This window comes from Pseudophryne corroboree, chromosome 3, assembly GCF_028390025.1.
Source record: "Pseudophryne corroboree isolate aPseCor3 chromosome 3, aPseCor3.hap2, whole genome shotgun sequence".
In the NCBI taxonomy this organism is placed as follows: Eukaryota; Metazoa; Chordata; class Amphibia; order Anura; family Myobatrachidae; genus Pseudophryne; species Pseudophryne corroboree.
Genome location: NC_086446.1, coordinates 374,266,895 through 374,289,563, shown reverse-complemented (window position 1 = coordinate 374,289,563; position 22,669 = coordinate 374,266,895). Strand labels below are relative to the sequence as shown.

General features: G+C 46.2%; 1 protein-coding gene across 4 annotated transcripts in view; it reads left to right on the top strand.

Moving 5' to 3' along the window:
- The window catches only part of ATXN7L3 (ataxin 7 like 3), a 66,876-nt gene extending 44,750 nt beyond the window's left edge, over nucleotides 1–22,126 (top strand). For all 4 annotated transcript variants that reach the window (XM_063959918.1, XM_063959919.1, XM_063959921.1 and 1 more), the window contains exons 10-13: nucleotides 19,342–19,385; nucleotides 19,937–20,008; nucleotides 20,539–20,672; nucleotides 21,301–22,126. In XM_063959918.1, coding sequence (XP_063815988.1) covers nucleotides 19,342–19,385; nucleotides 19,937–20,008; nucleotides 20,539–20,672; nucleotides 21,301–21,443 — 393 coding nt within the window. In that variant the 3' untranslated portion in view covers nucleotides 21,444–22,126. The remainder of the gene's footprint in view (nucleotides 1–19,341; nucleotides 19,386–19,936; nucleotides 20,009–20,538; nucleotides 20,673–21,300) is intronic.
- Nucleotides 22,127–22,669: the final 543 nt, after the last annotated feature.

Below are 22,669 nucleotides of genomic sequence, written 5' to 3'. Positions count from 1 at the left end.
GGCGAGGTCCAGGGAGCAGTTGTTCGTCGGAGTAGCACTATCTCGGGAAGTGCTACAACAGCACGGCTGAATTCTGAATATTCCAAAGTCGCAGCTGGTTCCTACGACGCGTCTACTGTTCCTGGGTATGGTTCTGGACACAGAACAGGATAAAAAGGGTTTCTCTCGGAGGAGAAGTCCTAGGAGTTGTCGTCTCTAGACAGAGACCTCCTAATACAAATACAGGTGTCTGTGCATCAATGCACGCGAGCCCTGGGAAAGATGGTAGCTTCTTACGAAGAAATTCCATTCGCCAGGTCCCATGCAAGGATCTTCCAGTGGGATCTGTTAGACAAGTGGTCCGGGTCGCATCTTAAGGTGCATCGGCGGATAACCCTGTCTCCAAGGGCCAGGGTGTCGCTGTTGTGGTGGCTGCAGAGTGCTCATCTTCTAAGGGGCCGCTGATTCGGCATACAGGACTGGGTCCTGGTGACCACGGATGCCAGCCTTCGAGGCTGGGGGGCAGTCACACAGGGAAGAAACTTCCAAGGACTATGGAAAAGTCAGGAGACTTCCCTACACATAAATATTCTGGAACTAAGGGCCATTTACAATGTCCTAAGTCAGGCTAGACCCCTGCTTCAACACCGGCCGGTGCTGATCTGGTCAGGCAACATCACAGCGGTCGCTCATGTAAACCGACAGGGCTGCACAAGAAGCAGGATGGCGATGGCAGAAGCCACAAGGATTCTCCGATGGGCGGAAAATCATGTGTTAGCACTGTCAGCAGTGTTCATTCCCGGAGTGTACAACTGGGAAGCAGACTTTCTCAGCAGACACGACCTCCACCCGGGAGAGTGGGGACTTCATCCAGAAATCTTCCAAATGATTGTACACCGTTGGGAAAGGCCACAGGTGGACATGATGGCATCCCACCTCAACAAAAAACTACAAAGATATTGCGCCAGGTCAAGGGACCCTCAGGCGATAGCTGTGGACGCTCTGGTAACACCGTGGGTGTACCAGTCGGTGTATGTGTTCCCTTCTCTGCCTCTTACCCAGGGTAATGAGAATAATAAGAAGGAGAGGAGTAAGAACTATACTCATTGTTCCGGATTGGCCAAGAAGAGCTTGGTACCCAGAACTCCAAGAAATGATCTCAGAGGACCCATGGCCTCTGCCGCTCAGACAGGACCTGCTGCAGCAGGGGGCCTGTCTGTTCCAAGACGTACCGCGGCTGCGTTTGACGGCATGGCGGTTGAACGCCGGATCCTGAAGGAAAACGGCATTCCGGAGGAAGTTATCCCTACGCTAATTAAAGCTAGGAAAGAAGTAAACGCAAACCATTATCACCGCATATGGCGGAAATATGTTGCGTGCTGTGAGGCCAGGAAGGCCCCAAAGGAGGAATTTCAGCTAGGTCGATTTCTGCACTTCCTACAGTCAGGGTGACTATGGGCTTAAAATTGGGTTCCATTAAGGTCCAGATTTCGGCTCTATCGATTTTCTTCCAAAATAGAACTGGCTTCACTGCCTGAAGTTCAGACTTTTGTTAAGGGAGTGCTGCATAGTCAGCCCCCGTTTGTGCCTCCAGTGGCACCGTGGGATCTCAACGTGGTGTTGGATTTCCTGAAGTCGCATTGGGTTGAGCCACTTAAATCCGTGGAGCTACAATACCTCACGTGGAAAGTGGGCATGCTGTTGGCCTTGGCGTCGGCCAGGCGTGTATCAGAATTGGCGGCTTTGTCATGCAAAAGCCCTTATCTGATTTTTTTTATATGGATAAGGCGGAATTGAGGACTCGTTCCCAATTCTTTCCTAAGGTGGTATCAGTTTTTCATGTGAACCAACCTATTGTGGTGCCTGCGGCTACTTAGGACTTGGAGGATTCCAAGTTACTGGACGTAGTCAGGGCCCTGAAAAGTATATGTTTCCAGGACGGCTGGAGTCGGGAAAACTGACTCGCTATTTATCCTGTGTGCACCCAACAAGCTGGGTGCTCCTGCTTCTAAGCAGACTATTGCTCGCTGGATCTGTAGCACGATTCAGCTTGCACATTCTGCGGCTGGATTGCCGCATCCTAAATCGGTGAAAGCCCATTCCACGAGGAAAGGGGCTCTTCTTGGGCGGCTGCCCGAGGGGCCTCGGCTCTACAACTTTGCCGAGGTAGCTACTTGGTCGGGGTCAAACACATTTGCTAAATTCTACAAGTTTGACACCCTGGCTGAGGAGGACCTAGAGTTTGCCCATTCGGTGCTGCAGAGTCATCCGCACTCTCCCGCCCGTTTGGGAGCTTTGGTATAATCCCCATGGTCCTTACGGAGTCCCAGCATCCACTTAGGACGTCAGAGAAAATAAGATTTTACTCACCGGTAAATCTATTTCTCGTAGTCCGTAGTGGATGCTGGGCGCCCATCCCAAGTGCGGATTGTCTGCAATACTTGTTTATAGTTATTGCCTAACTAAAGGGTTATTGTTGAGCCATCTGTTGAGAGGCTCAGTTATTTTTCATACTGTTAACTGGGTATAGTATCACGAGTTATACGGTGTGATTGGTGTGGCTGGTATGAGTCTTACCCGGGATTCAAAATCCTTCCTTATTGTGTCAGCTCTTCCGGGCACAGTATCCTAACTGAGGTCTGTAGGAGGGTCATAGTGGGAGGAGCCAGTGCACACCAGGTAGTCCTAAAGCTTTCTTTAGTTGTGCCCAGTCTCCTGCGGAGCCGCTATTACCCATGGTCCTTACGGAGTCCCAGCATGGACTACGAGAAATAGATTTACCGGTGAGTAAAATTATATTATATTATATTATATTATATTATAGTATTGTATAGCCAGTGCACCCTGTGAGGTGTGCAAAATTTTAAAAAAGAACAACTTGGCTCCTTGAGGACAGCTTCGATCGGATGACACTTTAGAACATGTAAATTAGAAATCAAAAGACAAACATAGTGTGTATTGTTTTCACAAAGTTAAAATCCGCATAAGGCTCTGAAATTAGGAACCTTGCTGGTCCCAATAACCATACAGAAGCTTATCAAATTACAAATATAAACAAAATTTAATACAACAATCCTGACGCAAATGCAGGTAGCAAACGTACAAGATGAAAACAATTAGATAGCTTATCTATCCACAATTGGAAATGTCGCGTGAACGGCAAATCCCAGTTCCATAACCAGATGTTCAATTTAAAATCCTGTAGCAAATGCAGGTAGCATACGTACGAGATAATAACAAAGAAACTGCTGATCTGTCCACTGTTAGAAGTATCGGGTGAGCAGCACCCGATACTGCTCACCCGATACTTCTAACAGTGTATTGTATGTGTAGTATTACATTTTGTTTATATTTGTAATTTGATAAGCTTCTGTATGGTTATTGGGACCAGCAAGGTTCCTTATTTCAGAGCCTTATGCGGATTTTAACTTTGTGAAAACAGTACACACTATGTTTGTCTTTTGTTTTCTAATTTACGTGTTCTAAACTGTCATCCGATCGAAGCTGTCCTCAAGGAGCTAAGTTGTTCTTTTTAAAATTTTGCACTTTGCACACCTCACAGGGTGAACTGGCTATACAATAATATATATAACCCTATCAGGCGTTCTATTTGCACTCTCTTTTTTATCTATTCCCCCCGTACTGGGCACAAGCTGCCACCCATTGATTGATGGGGTGTGTTTCAATATCTTAATTGATCCCATAATATTTTATCAGTGTGTCTTAATTAGGATTGTCCTAGGCGCTATTCTTCATTTTTTCTTTTCATTTATATATATATATATTATTTTAAAAGATGAAAAATGGGAGACTATCTATGTATAGTAAAATACCATTTATTTCAGACCAAGTAATCCACAAAATGGAATATAAAATTAAAACATAAATATATATATATAAGCATCAAATTATTAATGTTTGCATAACATTCCAAAGGTAAGCAATAAATGTTATAACAACTCTATGGATATGCTGCAACTTGAGTGTCCTTTTTAGAGACAATGGCCCTCATTCAGAGTTGTTCGCACGCTAGCTGCTTTTAGCAGCATTGCACACGCTAAGCCGCCGCCTACTGGGAGTGTATCTTGAAAAAAAGCCATTTGTTTCCCCCAGCACCCTGAATGATAACCGTAACCAGATATAAATTCCACATAATAGAATTCAGAGATCTTTGTTACACATATTTGCGCAAATGTGTGAATAAGCCCCAAAGCCGCATCAAGGCGTCTCTGTATATTTGGGGTCCCTAGTGCTATATCTAGGTGCAGGGTGTGGCACCCCAAAACACCAGCATAAGCCAGAAAGCCCAGCGAAGCATACCAGTGAAAAAACTATAGTGTTAATAAATTAGTATTTAGGAAGCCGAAGCTATAGAGAAAGTGATACAAAAATGAAATGCAATTAAAATAGAGAAATAATGTTAAAAAATTAATAAGTGAAAAGTGTTAATAGAATGTAAGGGTATGCCACACTAAGGCCATCCAGCTCAGCCAGTCCAGAGGCACCACACCTCACACCTCCATTACCCCAATCTGGGTCTAAGATTAACCAGCAAGGAGCCACATGATAATGGCTCCTTACTACAATATGTCTAAGCTAAGAGCTACCTACCTTGGAGCAACCCCATAATGCTCCATGTGGCATGTCACGGCCTGCACCTCCTAATGCAGGAACCTCTCTGCCTCTCACAACAAACATATATATTGGTAGATGCTCAATTAGCTTAGTGATATCATTCAGGTGCTCGAAAGGGAGTGTATCTTAGCTTAGCAGAATTGCGAACGAAAGGTTCGCATAATTGCGAATAGAAATTTCTTTGCAGTTTGAGTAGCTCGGGACTTACTCTGCCACTGCGATCAGTTCAGTCAGTTTCGTTCCTGGTTTGACGTCACAAACACACCCAGCGTTCGCCCAGACCCCCCCCCCCCCCCCCGTTTCTCCAGCCACTCCCGCGCTTTTCTCAGAAACGGCAGCGTTTTTCCGCACACACCCATAAAACGGGTAGTTTCCGCCCAGAAACACCCACTTCCTGTCAATCACACTCAGATCACCAGAACGATGAAAAATCCTCCTTATGCCGTGAGTAAAATACCTAACTTTTGAGTAAAATAATTAAGCGCATGCGCTCTGCGAACCTTGCGCATGCGCAGTAAGCGACTAATCGCAATATAGCGACACTCGGCAACGAGCGAACAACTCTGAATGAGGGCCAATGTACTGCAATTGTTGCAGTTTCCTTTGCACGATCCACATAAATGTTGCTACTGGCTTTAAATGCCGGCGTCCCGGCTGTAATTGGTGGTTCAAGGTAAACTGAAGATTTTATATTTGCCACCTGTGGCTCCTATGCATATGGAATATCGTCCCTCCTCTCCCGGGCGCGGTATACCGTGTGTCCACGAGCAGGAGGTGGTCAGGGAACTCACTGATTCCTCCCGCTGAGATGTTGTTGCCGTCTCCCCTCTCCCGGTGGTGAGGCTGTCACCGCCCCGGGTGATGTAATTCGGAGGTCCGTATGTGCTGACCGCAGGCTGCCGCTGTCAGCGTGACGTGGCATGGTGGTGTTCAGCTAATGAGCTGACAGGCGGGTGGACAGCTGGCCAGCGGCAATGAGAAGAGGGTGCTGTTATCAATGGTGCGGCAGCAGGGTCTCGGTGGATGATTTCCAAAGCCAGTTAGGTCCAATATAGGTGGATCAGTACACTGCTGATTGTCCAGCATAGCGTCAACGCGTTTCGTCCTACAATGCCTTGGGACTTCCTCAAGACTCATCTTTAAAAAAATATATATATATAATTATTTTTAGTGTAATGTTTTATAGATTTTTTTCACTTTGTTTATGCTAGAGACCCTAACCAAGTCTCAAAACATACGCTGCTGTTTATTCTTATTTTTATTTATATATTTTCATTATTATTATATATATTTTTTATTTAATACCAGCGCCAGGAGAGTGGGATTGTAAAACCACTGGGAATTAGATCTCCTTTTTTATACCCTAGTGCATTATATCATGCTTTGCGCTTGTTTATTTATTAACAGTTTCTTATATAGCGCTGTAAATTCCATTGCGCTTTACAATTGGACACAATGATAAAACAAAATTTGGTAGTAACAGTCATGGGGGTCATTCTGACCTGATCGCTCGCTGCAGTTCTGCGCAGCTATCGGGTCAGAACTGCGCCGGTACCACAGTGCGCCGGGCATGGCTGACAGCCGACTAGCTGTCGTTGCCTAGCGATCGCCTCTGCCAGATTGACAGGCAGAGGCGATCGCTGGGCGGGAGGGAGCGGCGCTTGGCCACCGTTTTGTGGGCGCAGTCCGGCCAACACGGGTGTGACCGGATCATGCGGGGGTGGGCCGCAGCGGCTGCGTGACTTCACACACAGCCGCTGCAACCCTGGCAGCAACGAGTAGCTCCCGGCCAGCACGCAAAAGCTGCGCTGGCCGGGAGCTTCTCCTGAAGTGCAAAAGCTTTGCTGCTGTGCGATGCTCTTGCACTTCTGCGACGGGACAGGGACTGACATGCAGGACGGGCTAGCCCTGTGCTGGGCGTCCCCACGCATGTCTGTGTTCGTGATCGTAGCTGTGCTAAATTTAGCACAGCTACGATCAAGTTGAAATTACCCCCATAGGCAGGAAGGCCCTGCTCGCAAGCTTACAATGTGAAATAGAGACTTTTACAAATAAACACCTTCTACTTGGTGGTAGCATATGTGTCGCCATATCTTGCTTGATGCCACTTAGTACTGCTTTTATTTGAGCCAAGTTTGGGGTGTGTATTTGCGAGTGCAGTCATGCCTGGCTCTCATTCTTCTATCACAGGAAAACAAGTGCTAAGGCACAGATGTGTCAGAGTGTGGTTCATAGGGTCGACCACTATTGGTCGACAGTCACTAAGTCGACACAATCATTATGTCAACGTGAGCAAGGCTGACATGACAAAAGTTCGACATGAGGTTTTAAAAAAAATGTTTGTGTAATTTTCTTCGTAGAGTGACCGGGAACCCCAGTTAGTGCACAGTGTCCCCTCACATGGTTCACTTTGCTTGCCATGCTTCGGTCAAGGTGCCTCGCTCTGCTACTGCTTCGTTCAGCACAGGTTACCGTTCCCAACTGTAGTCCACGTTGATCGTAAAGTATAAAAAGGAAAAAATTGTGTGAAAAACTCATGTCGACCTGATGACTGTCGACTTAAGTGTGGTTGACCTAGAGACCGGATACCATCACAGAAACACATTGTTTTATGTGGTTCATTTGAGGGGTACTTGTTCTTAAAAAAAACAAAACAAAAAATAATAAAAAAAAAAAATACCTCAGCCATGTAAATGTCTGCAACATTAATTACAATTGACCATTTTAATGACCCATGAGACATTTGATTTTAATATCAAGAATGTAATATGTGGTAGCAATTGCGGGGCTTCAGATAACCAATCTCTTAACACCACCCCCCCAATGCAAAGCAAAGGCGAGCGAGCCACTACAGGGACTGAGCAGTCTTCCTATTGATCTCTGCCTCTGAGTGCAATGCAGTTTAGAGGGGAAGTTCAGTTATCCACTTTGCATTTCAATTTAGCTTAACTGCTTGGCGTATTTGCACTGCATTCTGAGGCACAAACTTAGCAGCGAGGTTGGCAGTCAAATACCAATGCATTACTGCCAAGGTGGGGGCCAGGGAGAAGGATCTGGGAGAGTAGACATATTACAAGGTCTCATGGTTTTAATTCACCCCCCTCCCCCATGACGCTGAGCATTATATCTACACTACAAACAGTGCTCATTTTTTTCAGTTTACATATAGAACAAATTTGATCTTAATTCATGTAGATACATAACTGCACACACGTGTTGTGTACCTGAAAGCATGGCTGGCTGTGGTTGCTTCCCATGCAACCCTACCAGGTAAGGAGTTAAGGGAATTCCATCCAATTCCTTTGAAAACTTGGTCCAAAAAGTAATTATGAAAATATATGTACAGGTTGACTCTCACATATCCAAAATTCAGAAATATGGAATATACAGAATCATTTGAGCCCACTGAGATAGTGGCCGCTTTGCTTTCTGATAGATCAGTGTACATAAACTTTGTTTCATGCACACAATTATTAAAAATATTGCATAAAATGACCTTCAGGCTGTGTCTGAGGCAGTGGTTCTCAAACTCTGTCCTCATGACCCCACACAGTTCATGTTTTCCATGTCACTTAGCAGGGCATCTGTGTATGATCAGCTGTCACATTTCAAAGATCCACAGGTGACATGGAAAAGGTGGGGTCCTGAGGACAGAGTTTGAGAACCACAGATATAAGGTATATATGAAACCATAAATGCATTTGGTGTTTAGACTTTGGTCCCATCCCCAAGATATCTCATTATGGTGATCAAGTATTCCAAAATACAGAAAAATCCAATATCCAAAACCCATGCAAGCACAGGGAGAATATACAAACTCCACAGTTAAGGCCATGGTGGGAAACAAACCCATGACCTCAGTGCTGTGAGGCCATAAATGCTAACCATTACGTGGTCTGTGCTGCCATATTTAAGTGCGCTCCACATTACATATTGTGCCACATAACCATTACCCATTACCATTATAACATCCACTACATGCTCTTCACACTAATAATGTAATGTCACACAGTTCAGGCTGGACACTGATCAGACCCAATTGCTTAACACTGAGGTTCTCAAACACTGTCTTCAAGGCACCCCAACGGTTTTAAGTTTATCCATACATGGCCACAGGTGACAATTAGCTCCTAAGTAAATTTGATTTCTGCAGCAGATTACATTGGTTTCCACAGGGAAACATTGGGGTGCAGAGTGGATCTTGATCCAGAGGCACCAACAGGTTAAAGCTTTAGGCTGTCCCAGGATGCATTAGGGCTCCTCTATAACCCCGCCTCCAGGTACTGTGAGCTCCATTTTCTGTTGGTGTCTGCAACAGCAGGTCACCATAACAGGAGGGCTGCACTGGGCAGCCCTGAAAGGTTTTTCTAACAGAAAATTTCTTCAAAACTGGGCTGTCAGCGCTGTATGTCATGGTGACACTTCAGCACTGCAGCTCCATCACCTCCCAAGCAGCGTCGTATACTCCCGCGGCCTGTTCCCGGGTATTTGTGGCGGAGACGCTCCGGCTTTAGGCACACGGTCGTGTGGCTGCTACGGGGAGGAGGTAAGAGTGTCCCCCAGACGGGACCCACCATTAAATCGTGTTCAGTCCGCGACCTAAGGAGACGGTTTGCGGCGCTGGTGTGGACACTGTCACCGAGCAGGAACCCCACTAGACCACCAGGGCAATGCAATAGGGCAGGTTGGGTGTAGTAACGCCCCATTTAGTAAAAGAAATATAGTCTCAAACCCACGCTACTAACTCAATCATGCTGCAGCAGCTGCTGAAGTGGTCACCTCCACTCCCAAAAGTCCGCAATACAAGTTCACTGTTTATAGATACGTGCTCCTTTCTGGAATAACTCGGGGTATATAAGCACTGGGAATCTTCAAAAGTCATACAATCTTAGATCAAATAGAGCTCTTCTCTAGGATCTTATCTCCCCGTGTCCATATTTCTCAAACAAAACAGAAGTAGGGGTTCAGTACAGTTTATTGAAGTAGTAATTTAATAAACCCGCTTCAATAAAAACAGCTCCAAGTGCAAATCCACCAAAATTCTAGGTCAAGTGTGAGTACCAAAATACGTGGGGTGTCATAAAATGCCCACCCAATTGCGTTTGTGTAACGTTACTCAGGTACCTCCCAGGATATCTGCACCCTTTCACTGTTCCAGATACCACCAATGCGTTTCTGCTCTTGCCTTGAAAAAGGCTTTCAGGAGCAGAAATGCGTTGGTGGTATCTGGGACAGACTGTAGCAGACAAACTACAAATTGAAAAAGAAGGTGCCTTGCCAGCGGTGAAAGGGTGCATATATCCCGGGAGGTTCCTGAGTAACGTGTACTATGTATCGTACATCTCCCAGTCAGTCCGCAGCTCCTGTAGCCAATCAGGAGCCATACCGGGTTGCGTTCACAAACCTACTGGGTACTCTGGGACCACCTGTGCCATTACAGCCAGATATTGTCCCTTGGTTAATGCGCCTTGGTGCGGAAAATTTGTCTAACCAGTTGCAGCAATGAAATCATTTCTTGGTCAGACAAAAATCTACTCCAGGTCACTCTAGTGCAGGGCTGGCCAAACCGGTCCTCGAGATCTACCAACAGTTCACATTTTCCAGACTACCTAGCTGGTGCACAGGTGTAGTCATTACTAATTAAGATGTGCTGCATTCATTCCTAACTGACTATTCTACAGATCTCCAGGAGGCCTGGAAAACATGCACTGTTGGTAGATCTCGAGGACCGGTTTGGCCAGCCCTGCTCTAGTGTCTCTGGGTCATCTAAGCGGGCTGCTTGCTCCTCGCAATCCACAAATCTCTCAGATGTTTCATCTGAAGAGGGGGAGCATACTGTTCCGTCAGGCACTGAATCAGGTGTTTCTGACGAGGTTTCTCCATTGCAAATTGATATCACTTCCCTTGTGGTAGCTATTAAGAAAATCCTACAAATCACTGATTGAGGGTTCCACTACTGTGGCTAAGTAAACTGATTTGTTTAAACGGCAGAAGGTTGTTAAAAAAAAATCTATTACCCCATTCTGACCATTTGGTGGACATCAGGCAGGAGCCCTGATCTAATCCAGGGAAGAAATGCTCTGTCTAAACAGGCCTTGGCTCTCTATCCTCTCCCTGCAGAGTTATGTAACAAGTGGGAAAATCCACCGCCGGTGGATTCTCATGTCACCTGCCTAGTCGTGTCATCCACTCTGCCTGTCACCACTGTCACTTCACTGAAGGAACCGACAGATAAGTGTGTGGAGGGATTCCTGAAATCTATTTACTCCCTTACAGGTTCTGTACATAGACCCACTATTGCGCATGGGTTCAGGCATTAGAGGAGCTGCCCGAGGATATATCTGACAATGCCAGACAATACCTGTCTCATATTACCGCCCCCGCCTATTACATTCAGGTGTCCTTTGAGGCAGGTGTGTTGGCATCCAAGGCATTGACTACGTCTGTCCTGGCTCACCATATTCTTTGGTTGAGGTCATGGAGGGTGGATCTAGACTCCAAAGAGACCTTGGAGGTACTCCCCTTTAAGGGGTACATTTTCTTTGGGGAAAACCTAAATAAAATTGTCTGAATTGGCGGCTGCTAAGACTGCCTTTCTCCCAAATACTAATCCTTTTGCACAGAAGGCTAAAGGTACCACTTTTCGTTCCTTTCGGCCTCAAGGGAAAGCAAAAGGTCAGGCATACCCGAGACAATCTCGTGTTTTCAAAACCACTAAGCCCAAGGCAAAGCGGCCCGTCGGCCTGCTTCTAAACAAGACAAGCCTGCCACGTGACTGGTCAGCCCTCTCCTTGTGGGATCCCAGAGTGGGAGACAGACTTCTGCAGTTCATCCAGGTCTGGTTAATGACCACTTCAGATGCATGGGTGCGAGAAGTTGTCTCTCACAGGTACGCAGTCTCCTTCAAGAGACGTCCCACTCGGCAGTTTTGCACCGTGATTATCCCTTCGGCTCCATTAAAGGCGGAAACGTTGCAAAAGGTTGTGAGTTCTCTTCTGAATACAGGAGTGGTAGTGCTGGTTCCTCTGGCCCAGAGAGGCAGAGGTTACTACTCAACCCTGTTTTTAGTTCCAAAACCCAATGGGTCTTTCTGGCCTATACTCAACCCCAAATCACTGAACACGTTTGTGAGAGTGTCCAAGTTCCATATGGAAACACTGCGCTCAATTGTACGGACTATGGTATCCCTGGATATACAGGATGCGTACCTGCATATACCTATTGCCATGTCGCATCAGCAGTATCTGCGGTTTGCTATTGGCGTCCTCCTCCTATGATTTCCAGACTCTGCCATTTGGACTGGCTACGGCCCCTCAGATCTTGACCAAAGTCATAGCCGTAATGACGGCCCATCTCTGTCGCCAGGGAGTCGAAATCCTGCCGTATCTGGATGACTTGCTGATTCTGGCAAACTCCCACAATGTCGTCCTCTGTCATCTACAACTGACTGAAAGCTTCCTACAAGCCCACGGGTGGCTCATCAATTGGAAGAAATCCTCGTTGGTCCCAGCTCAGAGCATGGTGCACCTGGGGGCACTCATGGACGCACAGTCAACGACTGTTTCTGTCTCCAGAAAAAGTCCTGAGACTTCAAGACAGGATAAGATGCTTCCTTTGTCACCCCAGAGTGTCGATACACTCAGAGATGCAAGTACTTGGCCTGATGGCATCTGCATACAACATGGTAGAATACGCTCAATTTAATTCTCTCCCTCATCAGAGGTTAATCCTTTCCAAGTGGGACGGCCTACCTCATCTGATCAGAACTCACATGATCACTTTGACTCTGGAGGTTCGTCTGTCGCTGACCTGATGGCTACAGGACCAGCAATTGAGCAGGGGCTGTCCCTTCTGGATCCCCGACTGGATGCTGCTGACAACAGACTCCAGTCTGAGGGGATGGGGTGCAGTGTTGGAGCAATGCTCTTTTCAGGGTCGCTCCTCACAATAAACATTCTGGAGTTACGGGCGGTGTTCAATGCATTGACTCTCGCCCTGCTTCTGGAACAGAGCGGTTCAAGTACAGTCAGACAATGTCACTACGGTGGAATACACAAACCATCAAGGCGGCACTCTAAACCGCATGGCTATGATGGAAGTGTCAAAAATCCTTCGTTGGGCGGAACGCCATCTGCCTGCAATATCGGCAGTGTTCATTCCAGGCTTCCTAAACTGGGAAGTGTACTTCCTCAGTCACCAGGACGTGCATGCCGGAAAGTGGAGTCTTCATCCAGAAGTCTTTCAATTCCTAGTGGACAAGTGGGGCCTACCAGATGTAGACCTGCAAGGTTTCGATCTTCGGATCAAGGACCAGGGATCCTCAAGCAGCATTCGTGGACGCACTGGCAATTCCATGGAACTTTCGGCATAGCTACGTGTTCCCTCCACTGCGGAAGCTCAAACAAGAGGATTTCTACTTTGTCGCTCCAGCGTGGCCCAGGCAGCATTGGTTCTCAGACCTGCAGGGTCTATCGACAGAGCGTCCTCGTCTACTTCCTCAAAGTTTAGACCTCGTACAGGGCCCTTGTCTTTATCTGGACCTGGCTAGACTGGCTTTGATGGCGTGGCTCTAGAGGCATCACTCCTGAGAGCCAAATGATTCTCTGAGGCGGTCATCCAAACTATGTTAAATACCCGCAAACCGGCATCTGCTTGGATTTATTACAGGGTCTGGAATTTTTACTTCACCTGGGGTGCTGATAAGAATTATGATGCATACAGATTCAGAACTCCCAGAATTCTTGCTTTTCTGCAAAGAGGTCTGAACTTAGGCCTTCGTCTGGCCTCCCTCAAGGTTCACATCTGCCTTGTCGATATAGTTTCAGAGAACCATTGCGCCTATACCCGACGTTCATACATTCACTCAGGGGGTCTTATGGATTCTATCTAAATCAAACAATAAAGAACTTCACAGCGCTGCTCCTACACCACGTCTCCAGGGAATACCACACTCAGAAAACGTATAGAGAGAGTCCATATATTATATCCGCTTCAGTAATGAACCGAATTCTAAAAGCACTTCACAATATTGCTTTTATACAACATCTCCGAAGCATACCACACTCGTCAAGACGGAAACAGTCTATTTAATATGTCCACTTCAATAATGAATTTTCCAGTGCGAATGTAAAGAAACACACTTTATTTAAAAGATCCACTGTTAAAAAGTTCACGTTTTTAAAAAGTTAATTGATTGGAAAGTTCTCCTCTCTTTTGTGTATAGCAATTTCAGTTACATGAGGTAGCAGTTAGGTCTGGTATAGATGGATGTTCCCAGGTGGGAGCTCACCAAATCCGCCGGACGCCGGTCTTCTTAGCGGGGGCTTTCTAATCGGGAAATGCGTTACCCGTTTACACTGCCGTTCCCACCGCTGGCTGTCCTCCGGCTGTGAACCTCCCATCGCTGCATGCGCTTCCCGACCGCTCTGCTCTCCTCCCGTCCCTGAATGCTCTCTGCTGTTTCCAGGTAGTGACCACGTCCACCTGCTGCGCAGCTCCATGGCGTGACACGAGGCATTCATATTTAAAAGGTATGTTTTCACTGTCATGTTGTTTTGTTCTGTTTCACAGCATATTGCCTTGAAAAAAGCGCCCTGCACTTAAACGTTGGCCATAATATGCCATTTACATGATTCACTGTTTTGAATACAAGATTGTTTTCACAAGTCCCTTGGAGTGCCGCCTGTTCCTTTATCATTGGGAGTGGATGGAAGCATACCCCCCTCTCTAAAAGGACATTTCTTTCTCTGTATTTCTTCAAAAGGAAGGCACCGGGGGCAGTTGCATACTTATACAGGGAGTGCCGACCATACTAACCTTTGTGTGTATAGATAGATGGATATAGAGATATAGAGCAAAAAATGTTTCCGGCACTCCGATAATCAAGATGAACTGTGCTGCGGTGCCCTCCTAGTTAGCTTAGCATAAGCTAACAATATAAATAAAAGGTGTGTGGCGGCACTCACGCAGACTGACTCAAATCATTGAAGATAGGTTTCCCTTTAATGCCAACATGTTTCGGGGCATCTCCTCGTCCTCAGGGCTTGACAAACAGGGTATGAAACAAACAAGACCTTTATACAATACAAAGACCAAAAACATCAGTGTTCTAACTATTCTCACCTGACCGCACGGCTCGACCGCCCGCCAGCCTCCGCAACTCACTTCCGTGTCACCAGGCCATGACGTAATGACGCTCGGTGCGGCAGGGAGGTTTCCATGGTAACCGGCAACAATGCCTGCAGGCGCTGTCAGAGCTACGGAGCCTGCACAGATACAAAATTATCCCGGGGAGACCAGCTGGAATTCGAAGACGTGCCTCCTCGCCGGTTTTTCAAATCGGCCTTACCAGCTTCTTCCCCGGAAAGGGAGATAGTTTTAGCTGCAATTCAAAAACTGTGTCAACAACAAGTGGTTGTCAAGGTTCCCCTAGTTCAACAGGGGAAGGGGCACTATTCAACCCTGTTTGTGGTTCCGAAACCGGATGGCTCGGTCAGGCCCATTCTAAATCTAAAATCCCTAAACCTGTACTTGAAAAAGTTAAAATTCAAGATGGAATCGCTCCGGGCAGTTATCTCCAGCCTGGAAGGGGGGGATTTTATGGTGTCACTAGACATAAAGGATGCATACCTTCATGTCCCCATATATCCCCCCTCATCAGGCGTACCTGAGATTCGCTGTACAGGACGGTCATTACCAGTGTCAGACGTTGCCGTTTGGGCTTTCCACGGCCCCGAGGATTTTCACCAAGGTAATGGTGGAAATGATGGTGCTCCTGCGCAGGCAGGGAGTCACAATTATCCTGTACTTGGACGATCTCCTGATAAAAGCGAGATTGAGAGATCGGTTGCTGAAAAGCGTGTCGCTCTCCCTGAGAGTGCTGCAGCAACATGGCTGGATTCTAAATCTACCAAAGTCACAGTTGGTTCCAACGACTCGGCTATCTTTCTTAGGCATGATTCTGGACACTGAACAAAAGAGGGTTTTTCTCCCAATGGATAAAGCCCAGGAACTCCAGAACATGGTCAGAGACCTGTTAAAACCGAAAAGAGTGTCAGTCCATCAATGCACTCGAGTACTGGGAAAAATGGTGGCGACCTACGAGGCCATCCCCATCGGCAGGATTCATGCAAGGGCATTTCAGTGGGACCTTCTGGACAAGTGGTCCGGGTCCCATCTTCAAATTCATCAGAAAATAAGCCTGTCCCCCAGGGCCAGGGTGTCTCTCCTGTGGTGGCTGCAGAGTGTTCACCTTCTAGAGGGTCGCAGGTTCGGCATTCAGGACAGGGTTCTGGTGACCACGGACGCGAGCCTCCGAGGGTGGGGAGCAGTCACACAAGGAAGAAATTTTCAGGGACTATGGTCAAGCCAGGAGGCTTGTCTACACATCAACATACTGGAATTAAGGGCCATATACAACGGCCTACGACAAGCGGAGAATCTTCTTCGCGACCTACCGGTTCTGATTCAATCTGACAACGTCACAGCCGTGGCTCATGTAAACCGCCAAGGTGGGACAATGAGCAGAGTGGCAATGGCGGAAGCCACTAGGATTCTTCGCTGGGCGGATAATCACGTAAGCGCTGTGTCAGCAGTCTTCATTCCGGGAGTGGACAACTGGGAAGCAGACTTCCTCAGCAGACACGATCTCCATCCAGGAGAGTGGGGACTTAATCAAGAAGTCTTAGCGGAGATAACAAGTCTCTGGGGACTTCCTCAAATAGACATGATGGCGTCACGCCTCAACAAGAAGCTTCGGAGGTATTGTGCCAGGTCAAGGGACCCTCAGGCAGTAGCGGTAGACGCATTGGTGGCACCATGGATGTTTCAGTCGGTCTATGTGTTCCCTCCTCTTCCTCTCATCTCCAAAATATTGAGAATCATAAGATGAAAATGAGTGCAGACAATACTCATTGTTCCAGATTGGCCTCGAAGGGCCTGGTATTCGGATCTTCGGGAGATGCTCACAGAAGATCCATGGCCTCTTCCTCTCAGGGAGGACCTGTTGCAGCAGGGGCCCTGCTTGTTCCAAGACTTACCGCGGTTACGTTTGACGGCATGGCGGTTGAACACCGAATCCTAGCTGGGAAAGGTATTCTGGAGGAAGTCATCCCTACTCTGATAAGGGCTAGGAAGAAGGTGACAGCGAAACATTATCACCGTATTTGGAGGAAGTATGTATCTTGGTGTGAAGCCAAGAATGCTCCTACGGAAGATTTCCACCTGGGCCGTTTTCTCCACATTCTACAGACAGGAGTGGATATGGGCCTGAAGTTAGGGCTGAAATCTGTACCTTAATGGAGCCTATCTATATTCTTTCAGAAGGAATTGGCTTCTCTCCCAGAAGTCCAGACTTTTGTGAAGGGAGTGCTGCACATCTAGCCTCCTTTTGTGCCCCCAGTGGCACCATGGGACCTTAACGTGGTGTTACGGTTCCTAAAATCTCACTGGTTTAACCTCTTCAAACTGTTGATTTAAAATTTCTCACTTGGAAGGTGGTCATGTTGTTGGCCTTGGCATCTGCAAGGCGGGTGTCCGAATTGGCGGCTTTGTCCCACAAAAGCCCCTATCTGATTTTCCATGTGGATAGAGCAGAGTTGAGGACTCGTCCTCAATTTTTGCCTAAGGTGGTTTCATCGTTTCATATGAACCAACCTATTGTGGTGCCTGTGGCTATGGGAGACTTGGAGGATTCCAAGTCCCTGGATGTAGTCGGGACCTTAAAAATGTACGTAGCCAGGTTGGCTCGGGTTAGGAAAACAGAGGCACTGTTTGTCCTGTATGCAGCCAACAAGTTTGGCGCTTCTGCTTCTAAGCAGACTATTGCTCGCTGGATCTGTAACACGATTCAGCAGGCTCATTCTACGGCTGGATTGCGGTTACCAAATTCGGTAAAGGCCCATTCCACTAGGAAGGTGGGCTCTTCTTGGGCGGCTGCCTGAGGCGTCTCGGCTTTACAGCTTTGCCGAGCAGCTACTTGGTCGGGTTCAAACACGTTTGCAAAATTCTACAAGTTTGATACCTTGGCTGATGAGGACCTCATGTTTGCTCAATCGGTGCTTGCTGCAGAGTCATCCGCACTCTCCCGCCCGGTCTGGAGCTTTGGTATAATCCCCATGGTCCTTACGGAGTCCCCAGCATCCTCTAGGACGCAAGAGAAAAGAAGATTTTAAACCTACCGGTAAATCTTTTTCGCCTAGTCCGTAGAGGATGCTGGGCGCCCGTCCCAGTGCGGACATATTTCTGCAAGGCTTGTATATAGTTGTTGCTTACATAAGGGTTATGTTACAGTTGAGATCAGTCGTTGGCTCATGCTGTTTTGTTCATACTATTAACTGGTTGCGTATATTCCAGGTTATACGGTGTGGATGGTGTGGGCTGGTATGAATCTTGCCCTTAGATTAACAAAAATCTTTTCCTCGTACTGTCCGTCTCCTCTGGGCACAGTTTCTCTAACTGAGGTCTGGAGGTGGAGCATAGAGGGAGGAGCCAGTGCAGACCCATTCTAAAGTCTTTAGAGTGCCCATGTCTCCTACGGAGCCAGTCTATACCCCATGGTCCTTACAGAGTCCCCAGCATCCTCTACGGACTAGGAGAAAAAGATTTACCGGTAGGTTTAAAATCTTATTTTTAACTACAGTGTTTTGTGCTGAGCCATGGATATGCCTAAAACCTGGACTGCTGGAATGCCTTAACAGCCAGATAAGTGTGTTTTTTGGGGTTTTTTTTTTTATTTATTTTTTTATTTTTTTAATAGAAGGCTCAGTGTGTGGGCAACTTCAGTCCACTATTTCTTAGCTGAATAATACACTTAATGGCTGGAGTGTTTGTTCCTAATTTTACAAGTCTGCCATGCTTTTTCATCCCACTGCAGCAGGTTGCTATGTTAGGCGGTAGAGGCCACTCTAAGGGCTGTAACACATCCCGTGCCGGTATTGTAATTAACAGTGTAAGGGGTAGGGTCCTTTCACACGGCACGGCCCCGGCCGGGCTGGGGCCATGCCGTCTTTGAAGGCAGAGAACCGTGTGTGTGAAATGGAGCTTTCACACACAACGGGTTTTTTTCAAGCCGTGTCTGCTGCTGCACATGCGCACAGCATCACACATGGCTCAAAGCCATTGTGTGTGAAAGAATCTGCCGTATGGCAAAAAGCCGGACAAAGTTTGTCCGGCTTTTTGCCATCTGGGGAAAACCGGGCAGTGTGTTACAGCCCTCACGCAGCAGACACATGCTAACCGCTTATCAGACTTGCTTAGAAGAAAAGTGATTTGTGGAGTGGTGTAGTTGTATAAAGAGGCAGGGCATGTGATGTCACAGCAGCTCAACGCAGAGCCACCTTTCATATCCCCTTAGGACACTAATGGTGGAGCTTTGGCTGTCTAATATAAAGTGGGGAGATATTACTTATAACAGGATCTGCAGTGGAATGTTTCCACTGATAAATTAATTTTTCTTTAATAATACCAATCGGAAGCCTGTATGTAGGGGTAAATGGTCCTTCATCCCCATGGCTATTTTGGTGCTCTCCCGTGCAGATCCCTGGTCTACCTTACTCACAGAAGTTTTTAATGATATCACCATTGTGAATCACAGTAATTACTATTCTGACATAAATGTATTGCTCAGCAACGGCAGGTATGCTTGGTAATATTTCTTCATGAATTGCAGCGTCCTTACATTTTCTGGCGCTAACCAGCTTAATGTGTTTTTTTTTTGCTTTCTTCTAGCAATGTGGTGTAATATCGGAGCATACCAAGAAGATGTGCACCAGGTCAGTGTTATCATTTTTTTTCGCTGTTGTAAAATGTTTTATAAATCCAATGGACATGTTCTTTCCTGTAGAGAAATTTAAATCACAAATGAGATCTGAGCAGATGGACACAATTTGACATAATATAGTTGTAACACTAATCAATGAAATACTATTAGCTGAAATAGTCTATACACATACAGCCAATCAGTTAGATAATGCTGCTGGTATAACTATCCTAATACAGCCTTTGTCATGCCTCTGTTACTTAGAAATTATATGCATTCTTGGGATGCTTCCAAGTTTGTTACATCTTCAATGGTGTGCTTAAATACATGTTCACACCCTAACTGCATTCTGCTTCATATTGCACACTTATTCCGCCTCTCCAGACATAAGAGACTGCAAATCTAATGTGGGTACACACTTGCAGAAAAGAATAACGCTCTGACCCAACAGCGATTTTTCCGATCGGTGTCAACCCTGTACACACTGAGCTGTACTTAGCCTTTGAAATACATGCTTTTTGGTTATATCTGTTTTGTTTGTTGTGTTCCTCTTTATCCATGCAGGTCACTACGTTGTCCCCAACACACCGATGATCAGCGTAGATCTGTCAGGGTTTACCTCCTAGGCTCCTCTGCGTAAGTGGTGGTTTGTTTCTGTTTAGATATGGCTGTGTACTTTAGAAGCTCATGGTTAACATTTTTAAATCAGACGAAAATTGGCCAAAGGTGGAACTGAATGGGAAAGGGCACACTATGTTTAGCCGGGATGTAGTTGTGATCCAGGTGTTCGGGATCCCGCCAGTCAGAATGCCGATGCCAGAATCTGGACAGCTGGAATACTGAACGCAAGTATGCTGGGGAGAGTTAACGTTAGGCTGCGGGGAAGGAGGGTTAGTGCTGGGTTGCAGAGAGGGAGGGTTTGTATTAGGGTTACCTGCCTCAGTGTCTGGATTTCAAGCAGATGGGATGCCGGTGTCTGTATTCTGACCACTGGCACCCTGACTGCCGGTATCCTGTACCTAACCCGTTTTGCCGTACCATTGTACAGCATTTATACCAGTGATTCTAGCACTGGTATAGAGCTATCACATGCTTATTAAAGGCTGCTGTAGGCAGTGATGTTGCCCAGTACTACAGTGCTGACACCACTCTTTCTTCTTACACAGCTGCCTCCCGGAGGCTGATGGCAGTACGGATAATGACAGTTTTGATGTTGTAGAGGGACAGGCGCTTATGAGCCGACTGCCATGGGATGGATCATCTGATATCTCTCCATCTGACTCTGCCTCCTCCAAAGCCAGTAAGACATGTAGGGGACAGTGAAAGGGATTGTGCCTATGTTGTAAGGCTATTAAAATGTATTTAATCATTCACCATGTCATAATTTATGACCGAATGTCACCGTATTTGTTTGTATAATTACAAATATAATTTCAGTCATTTATAGATTGGTTTAAATTGTACCCTTTATCTATGCACAGAGAAATCAGACCATTTTTGGGCTCAATCAATGGTTATGAGATGTTAATGATATGCCTCAGTGCTGTCACTAGTTTATAAATAAAATTGCTGTATTTTGATGAGTATAGTCTCATAAGTGTACACACTATTGCAGAGCAAGGAGCTACGGTATTTAAGTTTGTTGGCCTCCAAGCTCTATTAGGGCTGTGACCCATTTCCTAACACTCCACGTGCTGGCCAGAAATCCTGTCCTACATGGATAAGACTGTCTATAGGTGGTTTGTGATAACATAAGTCAATGTCATGCCCAGTTGTAAAGCAGTGACTTGATGGCTGCCATGAAAATAGCATTGCCTACAAGTCTATGCACCTCAATGAGATTTCTTACATTTCAACAGAAAATAACGTAATAGAAAAATGCAGTTGAGTCCTTGTTGTAATTGTATTGTCTGTTATCTGGCTCCTAGGTACAAATAACTCAGACACTCGGAAACCTAAGAAGAAAAAGCCAAGTCACATCAACTTGGGCAGTGCAGGGGGTGCCAACAAAAAGAAGAAACCCAAAGCCCCTGCCCCAATGACTCCAGGAATGTACAGTGAACTCAACTGAGAGGAAGGATGTTATGGTGTCATGGACCGTAAATCTTTGGGCCATTCTATACATGGGCTGTTACCTCTGCCTGCTTAGCCCACTGGCTGCAAATGGTTAATACCAGCCCCACCCCTCTTCCCCATTAATAAACCCTCTACTGTGAAAACAAATACAAAACGTCCTGTAAGGCAGTGTACTCCTTTCCACCAAGTCCATTTCTGGCATCTCTGCGTGCTGCCATGTTTTGTATGCTGCATCTGTGCTGCCTGGCTACCAGCGATGTCCTGTGTGGTCCTCAGAACTTTGATGGTAGGAGTTTGAAAATTGGGTTTGGGGGGGAGGGGATTTCAGAGACAATGCGAGGTTTAAATGGAGTCCTTTATTAAGACTAAAACTCTTTAGTCATGAAGTGTTAGACTTCTGCTGCTGAGTCGTATAGCGACATTGGGTCTTTCAATGGATAACTGGACTCTGTAACACAACGGGACTCTCCCTGTGCTGTAACTCTCATCTCTGGAACGTTCTGGAATGTGAGACTATACACTTGAAGACTTGCAAAACCACATATGACCTCATCACTTCTGACACAAAGTGTTCTGGTGTGGGCCCCAACACAGCTGAGGGGCCCCAAAGTGTTTCTGCCTCTGGCAGGTGAATGGTTAATGGTTAATCTTGCACGTATTAAAAATTCACACTAAGTATTTCATTGTAAGCAGATTTGCTTTATTGTAAATGTGTATAGTGGGAGCATTACTCACACTGACATGTTTAATACGATAAAGAGCCACTTCTGTTGGAAAAGTGACTTTATGATGGCAACAAACAAAGGAAATTTATTGTGGGTGTAATCTTGACAGTATTCACATAGGGGATTATTTTGCTTTGATAATGTCATATGAAATTGTGTTTCCGATAACTATTAAAAAAAAAAAAAAAAAAAAATGCAATTGGTGACACAGGAAGACCATACATGTTACAGCTTAGGGCAGTATGATGGTTAAACTGTGCTGCAGTGCTTGGGTCATGGATTCAGTTTTGATGTGGTATTGGTTTCCTTCTAATTGACTGCTGACTAAATGGACGTGTGTGTGTGTGTGTGTGTGTGTGTGTGTATATATGTATGTATGTATGGTGTGTGAGAAAGTGAACGCTGTAATGAGAGATGGATATAGATTTCTCTGACCATTCTTTTGTGAATATGGTACTATTGGCGTTGGGTAAGCCATGTTCTATAGGATTTCTTT